Genomic DNA, 19,296 nt, shown 5'->3' with positions numbered 1-19,296 from the left:
ATCTACCTTTTAAAGATTAAAGATACCCTTATTTATTTAACTTTTAGAATAATCACAAAAATATTATTAAAGACCCTAGAGTCTCACCCCACAGGGGACAGTATATTTCCTTTCACCTAAAGATGAAAGAGAGGAGGAAAGCAGTGGGGACAGTCTAATCCAGGACTAGAACACTACAGAAAGATAAATATATAACGCTGAAAAGACTTTCCTAAAACTGTTTTTATCATGACACTTCCTTGCTCAAAAAAGTCCAGATTCCCGAGCTTGGCATTGAAGTCCCTTTCATCTCATCCCACCCGACCCATTAAATCTAATTCACCTGCCATTAATCCTCTTTAGTCAGACTGGCCCAGGAATTCACATGGTTTGTCCTTTCTCTGTGTACTTACTTATGCTTCCCTCTCTACTGAGAGTCTCTTCTCAACAATTTATCATTTTTCAAAGCCCATCTTGTGTTTTACCCTGACAACCCCATTGATCTTACAGCTTCTATGATATGTACTATTCATGTTGACATCTGACCATATATTCTGATATATAATCTTTATGTACATATGTAAGACTTACTTTTGCAAGGAAATTTAAAATTCTTTCCGAGTAAGGACTTTTGCTGCCTGATAATCTTCCATAATGCTTACCTTAGTGCTGAACTTAAGGTGTGTGCTCAAAAAGCACTGGTTAAATGGGAAGATTAGAAAGATTAAAACACAGATTACAGACATTGTGCCAGGGCATCTTCTATACCTTAAGGCCATTAAGGTTGAAAAGAATGTCCTACATAACTTCTGTTTCAAACTTTACAGATTATCCTCTATACTTGAGATGTTACCAACATAGAGGGTTTAGAGATCCTCACATATGATAGGAGAAGAGCATTGAATTTAAGCACATCATAATTGTTAAGTTTGGAAAATGTTTATAGACCTCTTTAGAAATCTGTTACTGATTTTAAACATTAATGAGCAGTGTTCTGCTAAAGTATACAGGTGTTTCTGCCACAATATAGTATATGCAGTTCTGTTAAAGTCTTGTTTTCTGGGACAGATCATTCACAACCTACGTAATTTTGTAACTAGGGCACTATCAAAAAACAATCACTGAAGCCTCCAGAAATAATTTGGACAGCCCAGGCAAGCAACTAAGGGGAGGTGAGATTGCCTCAATGGATATTAAAATTGCACAGAGGCACTGGTATCCTGGGGACATATACTTGTTTTTAATTTTCTTGTAGTATAGTTGACAGTATTATAAGAAAATATAAAGGATTATATCCTGTTCCCAGTATAGCAGCTGAGTTAAGGGCTTTTTTAGTTTCCTGCAGAAGGTTATAATTTCTACTGCTATTATTCTTACTGTCCTTGCCTAAGAAAAACCACATATGAACCAACACAGTTTCCATATCACACAGTTAATATTGTCCTTCTTAACTACAATAAATTGATTAGTGTTATAGAAACATGTTGTAGCAGAACAGACTGTATTTTAACCGTTTGATATCAGCTACTTTTGTCTCTTTCAATTTTTTGTTTTTGGTTTTATTTCAAAGCATACTTTCAAAGAACTTACTACAATAAGTCTGGCATTAAAAATAAGCTTAGCAGTTAATACTCAACAAGATAGAAGCCTGCCCAGAACCATAAAAAGAATCAAGATGAACCTAATAGGAATTAGTTAGTGAACAAAAATTAATGTATCTGACTTCTTTGTTTTGTTTTTAAAGCTTAATTTTGAATTAATATTTTGTAGGAAACAAGGTTAATTTTCTCAGCTTGATGTCATGTGTGAATATGAGAAAGTTTATATATATAGAAATAAAAAATTTAAAATACTCATTTGTAAAATAGTTTAGCATTTGTTTAATCTATTTTTTCTCCTCTTTTAATTTATAGTTCTTGGGATATGAGTAAGTTCTTGAATATTCAGTGCCAAATCAGCAGGATCAAATATCCTTCTTTTGCTAAAAAGTGGATCAATATTCGGAAGTCATATGGAAACTTTTACAAGGTAAAATTTCCATATTTAATAATTATACGGCCCTTGATAAATTTGCTAAATTTTGCATGTATATTAAGTTGTAATTTTCCAGGTGTTTTTGACTGAAAAAGGCCATATAATTAGTTACTACTTTTCAGATTCCAAATTAGTTACGTTCAAATTAGGTAAGCCTTTTTCTCATTCAACCTGTTAACTTTATTTAAATAGGTTAACTATATATATCTGACAAGTTTGAAACTGTAGGGGTAGTCGGTATGTGGATTGTTTGTACAGCAAATGCTCCCCACTAGATTTTAATTTTACTTTGCTTTTATCAAAGTTAATATGCGTGTGTAGTGTAAATGTTTAAAATATTATTGCAAGACTTTGCAAGACTTACAATGAATGGCAGTCTTCTGCCATAGCCTTCAGCACAACTGGTTTCTGTTCTGAGGCAAATGCTTTCAACTTCTTTAAAGCTGTTTTTTGTGTTTTGTTTTGTTTTTTTCAAATATTTACCTTTATATTTTAAGTTTCATGCTTATACTACTTCTGGACTTTTCAGTTTGTGATCTGTTGAATTCCTGCAATGAAAGATGAAGATTGAGCTTGACTAAGCTCCCACTCCTGCATATCCTTCCCTCCCTGCGTCTTCCTATTACCTTTCAGTCAGATCGCTCAGTGTTCATACTCTTGTGACTATGGAGAGTGTTTGCAGTGTTTCCCTAGATGTAATAATTTACTCCTAGGGTTGTTTACTTATCCCCTTACTCTCCATTCACACTGTACGTTGCTTCTAATGACTGAAAGCACTCAGGTAGTCTGCCAAGTTTTTTTTTTCCCTCTATTTTTCCCTTGCAGACTATCTTCCTGGAGCCTTTAATCCTGTTCTAATCTGAACTGTTAGTTCTTCAGGCTTCTTTTAAAATCATCTTAGGGGATTTCCTTTGATTCTCTATCATGTGTTAGATCCTGTGTTGTAGTCTTTTTCCCTTTATGGTTTCATTTTGGAGAAGCATATTCTAAAGTAGTTTCATGAGAAAAGGTGCTTTTCCTTATGGTCTCTTCTGTTTTAACAGTCTTTTAAAACTGAGAAATATGCATGCAGAAAAGTAGAGTTTTGAAGATTGTTATAAAGCAAATACCCTGTAACTTCCACCCACTTAACTCCCTTCCTTCCTCCTGGAGCTAACCCTAATTCTTCCTTTCACAGTAATCATTTTCTTCTTATTCCTTATAGCTTTAATACTTATATGTATATCCTTATACCATATAGTTTTGTCTGGCTTTGAGCATGATATAATTAGTGTTACACTGGCTATATTATTTATTTTCTTTTTCTCACAATGTCATGCTTGAAATCCATCCACATCGTGTATGTCACTGCAGTCCATTCACTTTGTTGCTATTAATTACATTTTGTGAATATACCAGACTTATTTATTTGGCTGGCCATTTGGATTGTTTTTAGTTTGGGCTTCTGTGAAGAGTACTGCTACAAGCATTCTTGTGCATGTCCCCTGGTGTCTTTGTGCACTCCTTTCTCTAGGATATAAACCTAGGAGTGCAGTTGCTGGGTCATAGGATATGTACATCATTGACATTGCTAGATAATGCAAAAATAATTTTTCAATGGTGTTGTACCAGTTTGCACTGTTATCAGCAATGTGTAAGTTTACCGTTGCTTTAAGTCTTTGCCAGCATCTGATATTACCAGACATTTTAAATGTTTTTTTAAATCTGATGGGTGTGTGATACCATCTCATTGAGGTATTAGCTCTCTGGATTGCTGTTTTGTGAAGCCCTTGTTTAAATTTCTGACCGTTTTAAAAAAAATTAGGTAGTCTGTTCTTTCATTATTGGTGTTTTGTTACTGGTTTATAGATTTTTACTTTGGATGCTAGTCCTTTGGTTATATTTAATAATATTTTTTACTTGTGGATTTTTTGTTTGTTTATTTGTCTTTGAGATGGAGTCTCACTCTGTTGCCCAGGTTGGCATGCAGTAGCGTGACCTTGGCTCACTGCAACTTCTGTCTCCTGGGCTCAAGCAGTTCTCCTGTCTCAGCCTCCCAAGTAGCTAGGACTACAGGTACCTGCCACCACACCTGGCTGATTTTTGTATTTTCTGTAGAGACGGAGTTTTGCCATGTTGGCCAGGCTGGTCTCAAACTCCTGGCCTCAAGTGATCTGACCACCTTGGCCTCCCAAAGCGCTAGGATTGCAAGCGTGAGCCTCCAAACCTGGCCTTTTGTGGATACTATTTTTTTTTTTAACTCATTTTGTGAATTTTTAAAAAAACTGTGTTATGGAAAATTTCAAACATATAGAAGTAGACAGGTATAATGAGTCCTCATGACCCAGTTTCAACAATTACAAACTCATGGCCAGTCTTATTTCCTGTGTATTCCCACCCACTTTCCTCTTCCTTATTATTTTGAGGCAGAAGTCAGACATTATGTTACCTGATCTGTAAATATTTCATCACATATGTCCAAAAGATAAGGGTTATTTTCTTAGAGACACAGCTACCATACCATTTTCACATCTTTAAAAATAAGCAGTAATTCCTTCACCAAATAGTCATAAATATTTTCTTTTACCTTTTGTGTGTTGAATCAGAGCAGAATAAGGTTCACAGATTTGTGGTTGATTTAACATGTCTCAAGTTTTTTTAAATACCTTCTTTAAAGATTTTTAAAAATCTCTTCTTTTTCTTCCCTAGCAATTTATTTTACTCTTTTAAGAAACTGAGTCATTTGTCCTGTTGTATGTCTCCTTGTCTGGATTTCATAATCATATCCTGCAGTGTGGTTTCAAAAGTGTCTGTGTCTTCTGTATTTCATGTAAATTCACATTCCAGTTGAGGAGCTCAATCCCCTTTAAGTTTTTTTTTTTGCTACAACTCCGAAATGGAATAATTTTTATTATTAAAAATTAATAAACCTCAAAGTAATTTTCTCTCAGGTCTGTATAAATCTACAGCTTACAGTAATTAGTGTAATCAGAAAGTTGTAGATATTATAAGGCAATAAAATACTCCTTGCGTTTTTGAGTAAACAGTGGTTTTTCTTTGTGGCTTGTTTATTTTGGCCAGTTTGTTAGCCTACTCTTGTGTGTGTGTGTGGTTTTTCCCTCTTCATAATAGATAACTGTAATCAGTTAGTAGTATAAGTAGAAGAAACTTTATTTTCCTTTTCTGTTTTTTTTTAATCTAAGACCTAAACAAAACTCTCGATCACAAAATTCTACCATATATAATACTTAATAAGGTATGTTACACAGTATGTTCAAAAACATTTTTTCTTTGAAAGAAAAATGACTTTTTTTTTTTGAGACGGAGTCTTGCTCTGTTGCCCAGGCTGGAGTGCAGTAGCAAAATTTCGGCTCACTGCTACCTCTGCCTCCCGGGTTCAAGCAATTCTCCTGCCTGAGCCTCCTGAGTAGCTGGGATTACAGGCATGCACCACCACGCCTAGTTAATTTTTTTGTATTTTTATTAGAGATGGAGTTTCACCATATTGGCCAGGGTGGTCTCAAACTTCCAACCTTGTGGTTCATCTGCCTCAGGCTCCCTAAGTGCTGGGATTATAGGCATGAGCCACCACACCTGGCCAAAAATGACTTTTTATTCAGCTTTTCTTAAGGACAAAGGGTGGAAATGGGTAAACTTGAGATTAATCTCTTTCATAAATTTAAAAGGCAAATAACTGTAATACATTTCTGTGAAATAATTGGCTTAAGCTAAAATGGGACTTGATTTTTCTAAAAGTCGGCTGAAAAAATATGAGTAAAAATACAGCCTAAGACACCTTTTTATACAAGATTTGGGGGGGGAAAACACAAACTTTCTTTGTGTGTGATATATCAGGCTCAGTTGTGGGCTTAGCATTTAGAAAATTATGCAGCTGTGTTTATTTTTACTTTTTGTTGTTGTTGTTGTTGAGATGGAGTCTAGCTCTGTTGCCCAGGCTGGAGTGCAGTGGCACAATCTCAGCTCACTGCAACCTCCATCTCCCAGGTTTAATCAATTCTCCTGCCTTAGTCTCCCAAGTAGCTGGGATTATAGGTGCCTGCCACCATGCCCGGCTAATTTTTTTGTGTTTTTGGTAGAGACAGAGTTTCACTATGTTGTCCAGGCTGGTTTTGAACTTCTGACCTCAAGTGATCTACCCACCTCAGCCTCCCAAATTGCTAGGATTATTGGTTTGAGCCACCATACTCGGCCTTCTTTATGTCTTTGTAGGTCTGTGTATATGCATTGAAATGCTGTTGTTGAGGTAAAAGGAATGATGAAATATACCTCTGTACTGTAAAATCTGTTTGCTTTTTTCCCCCCACCCCCTTACAAATACTCAGTTGTGGGTTGAATTTAAGATAAACTCACATAGATTCATTTTGTTTTGAAATTAGACAATTTCTGCCCTTGGTCTTCATGCTTGTTAAACAAGAAAAAGCTTGCTTACACATGTAGAAAGTTGAAACTGCAGTGAAATGTTACTGATTTCAAGTGAATGACAGGATACTTTGTAGAAATCCATAACTTTTCTAGGGACAGAGCATTAAGTCTCATCTCTCGCATACAGTCGGATTGTACCTATAAAGCTCTCAGAGTCAAATTCTCTGGTTGAGCAGAGATTCAGAGAAAGGATCCCTTACCTAATCACACTTTGGTGTTGAAAGGGAGGAAAAATACTTAATTTTCTCCTATAGTTTTTCCAGATTGCACCCAGTTAGACTTGAGACTTTAAAATACCTTTCCTCACTATCAAACCCAAGCAAAAGGTGAACATTTTAAGGTTTTCTGTTGTAACATGATTATTTCCAAAGACATACTTGGTTACCTTTGAAATGGAAGATTCTTGTCACTTGAAGTCAAACATTTTCTCCAGCTTCTTATAGGGCCTTGTTCAACTGGTTCATGTGATGAAAGATGTCGATAAGGAGGCTACATTTTGCAGCCTTTCTTCAAACTGCTCAGCAAATCTGGCCTTTTTGTTTTCCTGCTGTTCACCTTTTAACTCAGATACCTTGTTGAGAACTTTTCCTTGCTAAACTAGAGGAAGCAAGAGTTTGTTTTTTTCCCCCCAGGTTTTCACATTGCTTTTAAAAGCATGATGAAGTGACTAGGCCTTTAATAAAGTTAATAACTTTTTTTGGCACTATCTAGGACTTTTCATTTTATCTCTTTTTTGTGTGTGATAAAATATACATAATACAGGTTGAGTATCCCTAATTGAAAATGATTGGGACCAGAAGTGTTTCAGATTTTGGGGTTTTTCAGATTATGGAATATTTTCATATACATAATGAGATATCTTAGAGATGGGACCCAAGTCTAAACACGAAATTCATTTTTATTTCATATACACCTCATACACATAGCCTGAAGGTAAGTTTCATACAGTTTCATGGACAAAACAGTTGATGTACATTGAACCATTAGAAGCAAAATTGTCTGTGACTGTCTCAGCCACTGATATAGTCAATCTGGTTTTTTGGCATCATCATTCCTGATGCTACCAATAAGCAATTACTTTCCTAATCACACATAAATTAACTGTGTGTCATGCACCTGTGTTTCGACTGTGACCCATCACATAAGCTATAGAATCTTCCACTTGTGACATTTTGTTGGTGCTCAGAAAGTTTCAGATTTTGGGACATTTCAGATTTTGGGTTTTGGGAATTAGGGATGCTCACCCTGTATAACACTTGTTCACTTAAAAATGCTCTCAATCATTTTTAAGTGCACAATAGTTCAGTGGCATTAAGTACATTCACATTGTTGCACAACCATCACCACATTCTTCTCCAGAACTCTTATATCCTAAAACTGAAACTCTTTGCCTATTGAACTTCCCTCCTGCCAACCCCTGGCAATCATCATTCTTCTTTCTGTCTCTATCTTGACTTATCTATATACCTCTTATAAGCGGAAGCATATGGTATTTGACCTTTTGTGACTGGTGTATTTCACTGAGCATAATATCTTCAAAGTTCATCCATGTTGTATCATGTGCCAGAATTCCATCTTTCTGAGGTGGAATAATAATTCATTGTATGAATTATGGGCTGAATATACCTAAATCAAAAATTCAATATCTGAAATGCTCCAAAATCTGAAAATTTTTGAACACTGACATCGTGCTCAAAGGAAATGCTCACTGGAGCATTTCAGGTTTTGGATTTTCGGATTTTCAGATTAGGGATGCAAAACTGGTGTAATATAAATATTTAATATTTCAAAATCCCCAAAAAATTCAAATTCAAAGCACTTCTTGTCCCAAGCAAATCAGACAAGGAATATTTAACCTGTACCATGTTTTGTTTTGTTTTGTTTTGAGACGGAGTTTCACTCTTGTTACCCAGGCTGGAGTGCAATGGTGCGATCTCAGCTCACTGCAACCTCCACCTCCTGGGTTCAAGCAATTCTCCTGCCTCAGCCTCCCAAGTAGCTGGGGCTACAGGCTGCGCCACCATGCCCAGCTACTTTTTGTATTTTTAGTAAAGATGGGTTTCACCGTGTTGATCAGGATGGTCTAGATCTCTTGACCTAGTGATCCACCTGCCTCGGCCTCTCAATATACCATTTTTTTTTGTTTTTTTTTAAATCCATTGATCCTTTGATGGACACTTAAGTTACTTCCATGTTTTGGCAATTACTATGAATAGTGCTATTACAAACATGGGTATACAAATACTATACTTTTTTTTTTTTTTTTTTTTTTTTTTTTTGAGACGCAGTTTCGCTCTTGATACCCAGGGTGGAGCGCAATGGCGCGATCTCGGCTCACCGCAATCTCCGCTTCCTGGGTTCAGGCAATTCTCCTGCCTCAGCCTCCTGAGTAGCTGGGATTACAGGCACGCGCCACTGTGCCCAGCTAATTTTTTGTATTAGTAGAGACGGGGTTTCACCATGTTGACCAGGATGGTCTCGATCTCTTGACCTCGTGATCCACCCACCTCGGCCTCCCAAAGTGCAAATACTATACTTTTGACTGTATAACCAGAATAGGAATTGCTGGATCATGTGCTAATTCTTTAATGTTTTTGAGGAATCTCCACATTGTTTCCCATAGTGGCTATACCATTTTACATTCCCACTAGCAATGTACAAGGTTCCACATTCTCCACATTTCTGTCAATGCTTGTTATTTTCTGGTGTGTGTGTGTGTGTGTGCACGTGTGTGTGTGTTTATGAACATTCTAATGGCTGTGAAGTGGTATCTCATTGTGGTTTTGCTTTTCCCTAATGATTAGTGATATTGAACATCTTTTCATGTGATTATTAGCCATTGGCATATCATGTTTGGAGAAATGTTTATTCAGATTCTTTGCTCATTTACTGATTGAGGTACCTTGATGTTTTGAGTTGTAGGAGTTCTTTATTCTGGATACTAATTCCTTATCAGATATATACTTGCAATGTATCTTCTGTTCCACAGGTTACCATTTCACTCTGCTGATAATGTTAGTAATAAGGTTTTTAATGTTGATAAAGTCTATTTTTTCTTTTGTTGCCTGTGTTTTGGTGACATCCAAGAAATTATTGTCTAATCCATTGTCATAAAGCTTTTTCCATATGTTTACTTCTAAGAGTTTTATAATTTTATGTCTTACGTTTAGGTCTTCAATCAATTTTGAGTTAATTTTGGTATATGGTATAAGATAAGGGTCCAACTTCATTCTTTTGCACATGGATATTCAGTTTTCACAGCACCATTTGTTGAAAAGGCTGTTGTTTCCCCCATTGATTCAATATATTTGTGAAGGTTTATTTCTAGACTCTATTCTGTTTCATTAGTTTATATGTCTATCTTTATAGTAATACCACTCTCTGAATTACTATAGCTTTGTAATACATTTTGAAATCAAGGTGTGTGAGATCTCTGACTTTGTTGTTTTCTTCAAGGTTCTTTTGTTATTTGGGGTCTCTTGAAGATTTTCTATGAATTTTAGGATGGAGTTTGCTATTTCTGAAAAAAGTTGTGTTTTTTTGCTATGTACACATGTGTTGCACTGAATCTGTAGATTTCTTTGAATAGTATTGATATCTTAATACGAAATCTTCTAGTCCATGAACATTGGATGTCTTTCCATTTTTTGGTCCCTCCTTTAGTTTTTCAGCAACATTTTGAAGTTTTCAGCATACAAGTCTTTCACCTCCTTGGTTAAGTTTATTCCTAAGTATTTTATTTTATTGATGCTATTTCCATTTTGGATTGTTTATTTTGTATAGAAACACAGTCGATTTTTTTGTTCATTGTTTTGTATCCTGCAGCTTTGCTCTATTGATTTATTAGTTTTAATAACTTTTTGGTGGAATCTTTAGGGTTTTCTGCATGTAAGATCATGTCACCCGCAAACAGAGGTAATGTTACTTCTTTTCTTTTGGATGCTTTTTTATTTTTCTTGCCTAATTGTTTTGGTTAGATATTCCAATACTATGTTGAAGAGAGGCGGTGAATGTGGGCACCTTGTCTCATTCCTGATCTCTGATGAAAAGCTTTTAGTCTTTTACCCTTGAGTATAATATTAGTTGTGAGTTTTTCATATGTGGCCTTTATTATGTTGATGTATTTTCCCTGTATTAGTTTGTTGAATGTTTTTATCATGAAATTACATTGAATTTTATTAAATGCCTTTTATGGTATCAATTGAGATGGTCATGTGGGTTTTCTCCTTCCTTCTTAATGGGTTTGTTAACATTGGTTTTTAAATGTTGAGCCATCCTTGCATTTCATGATAAAATCTTACTTGATCATGGCATATAATTCTTTTAATATGCTGCTGATTTAAGTTTGCTTACATTTTGTCACAGATTATTGCATCATGATATTCATAGGGGATATTGATCTGTGATTTTCTTTTCTCATGAGGTCTTTGTCAGGCTTTTGTATCAAAGTGATGCTGACCTTATGGAATGAGTTGAAAAGTATTTCTTCAATTATTTGTAGTAGTTTGAAGAGGCTTGGTCCTAATTCTTTAAATATTTGCTAGAATTGAGCAGTGAAGCTATCTGGTTCAGAGCTTTTCTTTGTTAGAGGTTGTCAGTTACTGATTCAGTCTCCTTCTTAGGTGAAGGTCTATTCAGATTTTCTGTTTCTTTATAATTCAGTTCCTGGTAAATTGTGTATTTCCAGGAATTTGTCCCTTCCACCTAAGTTATCCAGTTTGTTGGAAAAGTTATTTTTAGAAGTGCATTTTCCAAGTGATAATTAGTGGAAGGTACAAGATATATTGCAGTATTACAGCTTAAGATAATTATGGATGTTTACATCATTTGCTTGTGATTATCCCAGTAACCCTATAAGTAAATCGTAGAGTCATTAGTCCCATTTTACAGATGAAAAAGCTGAAGTCCAAGATGCACAGGCAAAATAATTGTACAAACTACAGAATGTAAAACGTTAACAAATCTTGACAGAAATTTCTTGAAGAAAATGTAACAATAATAATAATTGTTTTTTTTTTGAGATGGAGTCTCCTCACTCAGGCTGGAGTACAGTGGCGTGGTCTTGGCTAACTGCAACCTCTGCCTCCCAGGTTCAAGCGATTCTCCTGCCTTAGCCTCCGGAGTAGCAGGGATTATGGGCGCATGCCACCATACTCAGCTAATTTTTGTATTTTGATTAGAGATGGGGTTTTGCCATGTTGGCCAGGCTGGTCTCGAACTTCTGACCTCAGGTGATTTGCCTGCCTCGGCCTCCCAAAGTGCTAGGATTACAGACATGAGCTACCATGCCCAGCCAATAATTCTTTTTTTTCTTTTTTTGAGACGGAGTCTCATTCTGTCGCCCAGGCTGGAGTGCAATGGCATGATCTTGGCTCACTGCAACCTCTGCCTCCCAGGTTCAAGCAGTTCTCTTGCCTCAGCCTCCCAAGTAGCTGGAACTACAGGCACGTGTCACCATGCCCAGCTCATTTTTTTTTTTTTAGTAGAGACGGGGTTTTGCCATGTGAGCCAGGATGAGTCTCAATCTCCTGACTTCGTGATCTGCCAGCCTCTGCCTCCCAAAGTGCTGGGATTACAGGCGTGAGCCACTGTACCCAGCTGCCAATAATTCTCAAAAGTAGAGGTGCATATTGGAATTTGGGGAGTGTGAGTTTTTTTTTTTAATTATCAAGGAACAGGTTTTTAAATAATTTGAAAAATATCACGTGACATCATCTTTCATTCTTGATCTTCATTATCTTTAGCCATCCAAAAAGGCTAAATAATCTTTTATCTAAGAAATCAGTCAAGTAAACTAATACACTGTAGAAAATTACCATATAAAGTAACTAATTTGGATTAAAAAGGTAGATTTTCAACTTACATGTCCCGAACAATACTATGTTCCCTTTAATAAATGATTTTCAAATCCCAAAACTGCAGATGTTTTAGATGTCTGAGGATTCTGTCTATATTTTTAGCTAAAACTCTAAGATCACATTTTAAAGCTCTGAAAATTAAAAGCTTGTTTTTTTTTGTTTTTTTTTTTTTTTTTGGGAGATTGAGTTTTACTCTGTTGTCCAGGCTGGAGTTGAGTTTTACTCTGTTGTCCAGGCTGGAGTGCAGTGGAGTGATCTCAGCTCACTGCAGCCTCTGCTTCCCAGGTTCAGGCAGTTCTCCTTTCTCAGCCTCCCAAGTAGATGGGATTACAGACATGCACCACCACGCCCAGCTAATTTTTCTGTATTTTAAGTAGAGATGGGTTTCACCATGTTGGCCAGGCTGGTCTCAGACTCCTGACCTCAAGTGATCTGCCCGCCTCAGCCTCTCAAAGTGCTGAGATTTACAAGTGTGAGCCTCCTTGCCCGGCCTGTTTTTTTATTTGCCTTATTTGACCAGGGGTATTGCCCTTTGCCTAGCTTTATTTAGCTATTAGTGCTCATTTTTAGCTTCTTATTTTTCAGCTTATCTGTGGCTTATATATTACAGTTTAGAACACCAAACAAATATTTACTAAGCTGTTTATTTTTCAGGTTCCTAGAAGCCAAACTAAACTGGCAATAATGCTTGAAAAATTAGGAATGGATTATGATGGGCGGCCTCACTGTGGTCTTGATGACTCTAAGAACATCGCCCGAATAGCAGTTCGAATGCTTCAGGATGGATGTGAACTCCGAATCAATGAGAAAATGCATGCAGGACAGCTAATGAGTGTGTCCTCCTCCTCACCAATAGAGGGCACTCCACCTCCACAAATGCCGCATTTTAGAAAGTAACAGCAGTTTTGTCTGTGGATCATTCCAACTGAAGTTGCTATGAAGAGGCAGCAGATGAATACTCATTGAATTAGTCTTGTAGTGCAAACTTTAAGCACCTTAAAACATTTAAAATCTTATTACAGGCAATAGATATATATGTATGCGAACGTGTTTTGTGGGAGGGCATACTGAATTCTTTATCACCAGCACTTTTGATATGAGCAGTATTTGTTACACAGTAACAGTTCAACTGAATTTTATAATTTAAGGTGTTCAAGATGTATTCTCTTTGGTTTTAAAATGCAAAATATTATTGGCTGTTCTTTTGAATGTCATTTCTTACTGGTGTTAAAATATGGAATATATTTCTTTATTACCGTCACTAGATGGAATCATAAAATGCAGAAATGATTGGAAGGTAGGTCTTATCTAGCCTTTGGATTTCAAAAATATCATAGTTCTTTTAATTTTCAAAGTTTATATGAAAAGTTCACCATGTATGCCCTGAATTTCCTAAGATACTTGGCATACGTATCTGCCTATGTTTCTTTTCAACTCATAATTGGAAGAATCATGATAGATTATAGGATCTGGTTAAAAATTCAATTACTAAAGAAATTAATGAAAACTCAGAAGAAAATACTAAAAGGAATATCATAAAGACTGTAGCTCAAACTTCATAATACATAAATAAATCACTGGGGTCTTTTTCAATTTGGTTGTTTGGTTCTCCTTCCTTTTTTGACTTATATATGCCTTAATTCTTAAATCTGAGGGACCATGTTTTGAAATAGACTGAAAATTTAGGGTCACCACCTAATTTTGCATTTGTATTCAGTATCATAAATGAGGTTAATAAAATATGCTTTCTACCATATGTTTTTGTTATTACACAACTTCATTGGCCACCAATGGAGTTAATAAAATACTTGTTTTTCTGATTTTACACAGTGGCTGCTAAATATTGAGTAGTTCTTAACTAATTCTAAAAACTAAAATGTGTATTTTGAGTTAATAAGGTAAAACTCTTTGTCTAGAGGCTAAACCCATGTATTTTCAGAATTGAATTTTTCTCCCTGTAGCTTTCAAGGGAACAATTTCATTGAATTGCTTCTTGCCTTTTACCTTTTAATAAAAATTGTGATGCTACTTTGTTTTAAAGATGTATATATTATAACCAAATGAATTTTCTCAAAGGTTTCCAAACCTGATATATAGGTGAAAAGCAGGAAAGTAGACATTTTTCTTAGCATGGGAATTCTCTACATAGGGCAGATTTCTTAAGCCAATAAATTTCTGCTTTTGAGCAGTAGTCATATAATCAATATCATAAAGAATAATATGTAAATAACAGAAGGCATGAGTGTGTGATGTTCCTAGATAAACTGTTACAGATTATAGTAAAATAAGGAAATCCAAGCGCTTTAAGTTTATACAGTTAACTCTTAGGATAAGAGGGATATATGCTGAGATGTTTGTGAATCCCAGATAGCACTGTATGATAAACTGTAAAGTGTTACTAAAAGTCTTAAAGAATTTCCTACAAATCCTTACTGTGCCAGAGCAAAGGACAAAGGAGTAGAAAATAGCAAATCACAGATGGCAGGAGATCTAGACGCTCTTTAGGTGATTTTTTTCCGTATAACCAACCTACTGTGGGATTCAAATCCATGCTCTAGCAGAACTATAATTGCCTCTCATGTACTTCCAGAGTTGCACATGAATAGCTGAAACTGCAATTGGAAAATTTGAAGATGGCAAGGAAATTATTACATTGGCATTTTTTGTTTGTTTGTTTTTTTTAGGGGTCTATCTGCTAATTTCTTTGCCTGTTTTTATTTTTGCCAAGTACCAACAAGTTCATGTTGTACTTCTTTAAGACCTTCAACATTATAAGCTCTCAGTACTCTATTGTTGTTTGACACAGTTTTTGCTCATCTGCCAAGCTGGAGTGCAGTAGTGCGATCTTGGCTCACTGCAACCTCCGCCTCCTGGGCTCAGGCGATCCTCTTGCCTCAGCCTCTTGAGTCGCTGGGATTATAGGCGCAAGCCAGCAAATTTTTGTATTTTTAATAGGGATGGGATTTCACCATGTTGGCCAGGCTTATCTTGAACTCCTGACCTCAAGTGATTTGCCCGTTTCTACCTCCCAAAGTGCTTGGATTACAGACATGAGCCACTGTGCCTGGCCTTGGTACCCTTTTGGCTCAACCATAGATTTTACTGTCTTAATCCATTGTAATTACTCTTTTGAGTCTCTGTCCTCCCTTCCAATTTGATTAGGGATTTTGCTGATGAGATGATATTAAACATCAAGAGTACTACTTTTTACTCTGACTTTTATTGTGTTGTCTTTAATAGACAAATAATATAATTTTTTTACAAGGAAACACATGAGATAGATGTCTTTCTGGTATCCACACCAAGAAAAGATTAGTATATTCTATTCTTGTTACTTCTTATTAATGGTTACTTAGTATTTACAAACAATCCTTGTTTTCTTAATTATTAGCTATGTTAATTTTTATTCTATGCTTCACTTGCTCTGACATTGACATAGTAGGTTTCTGCTGATTTTTTTCAAATCCACAATCTTTATAACAAACTGAAGTATATAATAGAGCACTATATTTTGTTTTTATTTGTGTGTTCTTTTGGATCAAATATTTAACATTTGCTCTGAAAAAATGTTTTTGTGATTTGTCTTTTTTGCCTTGAGATAGATCTGTTTATCCTGCCTCCTAGGGACAAGTTTCTGCCTGGATTGAAACAGAGAAAAACCACAGGAGTCACAAGCATGTTACCTATTAAAAGAGAGAGGGTATCTCTGAAGACTAATTAAAATGGTAATTTTTTAAAAGATGGGACAAGTTGACTTTTAGTATATCACCCCAAGTATTATCCCCAAAATGATAATGCAAAACAGAATAATTTGGAGACTAGGAGAAAAACTGGTGGTAAGATTACTGGAGGGGGGAAGAAGTACATGTGATCAGGATAAATAATGCTTGTTTGTCCTCAGCTGTAGGTAGAGGTGCCAAAGAAACTACCTGCCTCACAGATGAGCACGCTCGGGTGTACTGTACTTTGAAGGAAGACTTGCCATTTCTAAGGTACCATGGAGAAGTGTAAGAGAGCAGAAACTGTCACTTCTGAATCTTTGATTCCAGCAGCAAAAATGTTTTACACATAGTCGAATACAGTGTTGATAAATGGAGGACAGCATTAAAACTTTTTTCTATTAAAAGTTTCCTCTTTCTTCTGTACCACCAACCTGTATTTCAAGTCTCCCTGTCCCACAAAGCTTCCAAAGCCCATAAATTTGTTAATCTAGAGCAGGGATCAGCAGACTACCACCCATGGGCCAAATCTGGCCTGCTGCCTATTTTTGTATGGCCTACTAAGTATGGTTTTTATATTTTTAATGGTTTTAAATAATATTTTGTATAATATAAAAATTACATGAGATTAAATTTTAGTTTCTCTAAATAAAGTTTTGGAAAGAGCTACCATTCTCATTTGTTTTTATGTCATCTCTGACCACTTTTGTGCTACAATGGCAGAGTTGAATGGCTGCATCAGTGGTACCATCTGGCCAGCAAGGCCAAAACTATTACTGTCTGGCCCTTTATGGAGAAAGTTTGCCTACCCTTACCTCCCTTATCTAATGCAATATATAAGTTCCATCAACACACAAGAAATCGACTTGGTAACATGAGAACCTAGAGCTGAATGTTAAGGTACAGTAATGATACTTGCTCCAAACATTTATTGAGCACTGCTAAGGTACTTTATTCCGTTGTTTAATAAGAATCCGGTGAGGGAGAGAGGCATTATTTCCAATTTACAGATGGGAAAATTGAGGTACAGAGTGGTTAACTTGCCCAAGTTTAAGTAGTGGGAGCTGCAGACTCTGGCTGTCTGACGAGCCACTGCCCTTTACCCTTGTGCTATGCTGCCTCCCCTTGTGGACTTTGGCTTAACCTGATATTTCAGAAACAATTAGATTGTCCTGGGTAGAATAAACATCTTCGTCCCTCAGTTTAAATTAGACATTTTCAATGCGATTGTACTAAATGTTGCAAATCAGGAGATAATCTGATGTTCATTATTTGAATGAAGCATATAAAATACTGTTAACTTCTAATTTAACTAGCTCTAAGGGTTTTTGGAGATGGGGATAAGTGGAGAAGGAGAAGGATTTCTGCTTTAAAATTTCCCCCATGTTCTTGAGAGTTTATAATTACACAGAGGCTAAAGGGCTTAACCTTGATGGATTGAGAGGTGAAAGTAACTTTCTGGATTTCTTACCAAGTCTGGGGTAAAGGGCTGATTCTTGAAGCCTTAAACTAGATCTGCTTTTCTACTTGCAAATGGGTGTTCTCAAGATATATTTCATTAGATTTTTTTAGGGTGAATACTTCTCAATCATTGAGGAGCCACAAGGCATGCCTCATTTTATTGCACTTCTCTGTATTGTACTTTGCAGATACTAATTTTGTTTTCTTTCTTTTTTATTTTTTTAAAGATGGAACGTTTGTGTCAGTCCTGCATGGAGAAAGTCATTTTCCCAACATCGTGGGCTCACTTCATGTCTCTCACATTTTGGTAATGCTCCCTATATTTCAAACTTTTTGATTATTATTATCTCTCTTATGGTGACTTGTAATCGGTGACCTTTGATGTTACTATCATGATTGTTTTGGGACACCACAAAGCACACCCATATAAGACAGTGAATGTAATCGATAAATGTCTGTGTTTTCTCCATCTCTTCCTCTCAAGGCCTTCCTATTCCCTGAGACACAATATTGAAATTAGGCCAATAATAAGCCTATAGTGGCCTCTGCGTGTTCAAGTGACAGGAACAGTCACATGTCTTTAACTTTAAATAAAAAACTAGAAATGATTAAGCATAGTGAGGAAGGCATGCCAAAAGCTAAGACAGTCTGAAAGCTATGCCTCTTGATCCAAATTAGTTAGCTAAGTTGTAAATCCAAAGGAAAAGTTACTGAAGGAAATTAAAAGTGCTACTCCAGTGAGCACACAAGTGATAAGAAAGCAAAACAGCCTTATTACTGATACGGAGAAAGTTTTAGTGGCTTGGATAAAAAATCAAACCCCCACATTTGCTTAAGCAAAAGCCTAATCTAGAGCAAGACTGTAACTGTCTCATATTCTCTGAAGGTTGAGGGAGGTGAGGAAGCTGCAGAAGAAAAGTTGAAAGCCAGCAGAGATTGGTTCATGAAATTTAAGGGAAGAAGCTGTCTCCATATAATAAAAGTGCAAGGTGAAGCAGCAAGTGCTGATGTAGAAGTTGTAGTAAGTTATCTGGAAGATCTAGCAAAGGTAATTAATGAAGGTGGCCACACCAGACAACAGGTTTTCAATGTACATGAAATAGCCTTCTATTAGAAGAAGATAACATCTAGGACTTTCTTAGACAGAAGTCAATGCTTGACTTCAAAGCTTCAAAGGCAGGCTGATTATTGTTAGGGGCTAATGCAGCTGGTGACTTCAAGATGAAGCCGGTGTTTATTAACCATTCTAAAAATCCTAGGGCCCTTTTGCTAAATCTACTCTGCCTGTGCTCGAAAAAGGGAACAGCAAAGCCTGAATGACAGTACATCTGTTTACAACATCATTTACTAAATATTTGAAGCCTGCTGTTGAGACTTAATGCTCAGAAAAAGAAAATCTTTTCAAAGTATGACTACTCATTGACAATACATCTGGTCACCCAGGAGCTCTGATGGAGTTGTATAAGGAGAGTAATGTTGGTTTTAATGCCTGTAAACACAGTACTCATTCTGCAACCCATGGATTAAGGAGTAGTTCTTGCTTTCAAATCTTACTTAATAAATAACATTTCATAAGGCCGTAGTGATTCATAGGTAGTGATTCCTCTGATGGATCTGGGCAAAGTCAGTTGAAAACCTTCTGGAAGGAAGAAATCATGTCCTGTTAGTTCTGTGGCATAACCGACAGAGTGCAGACTTTATATCCAATCCCGGCTCTACTATCTACCCAGTGGTGGTAGAAATTCTCCAGCCAACAGCCCTGTGATTTTCTTTAGGCAATTCACTTTCTCCTGTTCTCAGCTCCACAGGTTTTGTGGGACTGA

General features: G+C 36.3%; 1 protein-coding gene across 4 annotated transcripts in view; it reads left to right on the top strand.

Annotated features, from left to right (window-relative positions):
• ERI1 (exoribonuclease 1) overlaps positions 1-19,296 on the top strand; it is a 135,063-nt gene that overhangs the window by 15,946 nt on the left and 99,821 nt on the right. For 3 of the 4 annotated variants that reach the window (XR_010339610.1, XR_010339609.1, XR_010339611.1), the window contains exons 6-10: positions 1,893-2,007; positions 12,948-13,590; positions 15,918-16,018; positions 16,195-16,285; positions 17,701-17,780. Coding sequence is in view for 1 of the 4 variants with exons in the window: in XM_012468763.2 (XP_012324186.2) it covers positions 1,893-2,007; positions 12,948-13,190 (358 nt within the window). In the remaining 3 variants the exon portion in view is untranslated. Of the gene's footprint in view, positions 1-1,892; positions 2,008-12,947; positions 14,322-15,917; positions 16,019-16,194; positions 16,286-17,700; positions 17,781-19,296 lie in introns of those variants that run through there. The other variant, XM_012468763.2, reaches the window with a different exon arrangement.

Source organism: Aotus nancymaae, unplaced genomic scaffold (assembly GCF_030222135.1).
Source record: "Aotus nancymaae isolate 86718 unplaced genomic scaffold, 86718_ANA_hifiasm-v0.15.2.pri h1tg000079l, whole genome shotgun sequence".
NCBI lineage: Eukaryota > Metazoa > Chordata > Mammalia > Primates > Aotidae > Aotus > Aotus nancymaae.
This window is presented reverse-complemented; position numbering and strand designations above follow the sequence as displayed.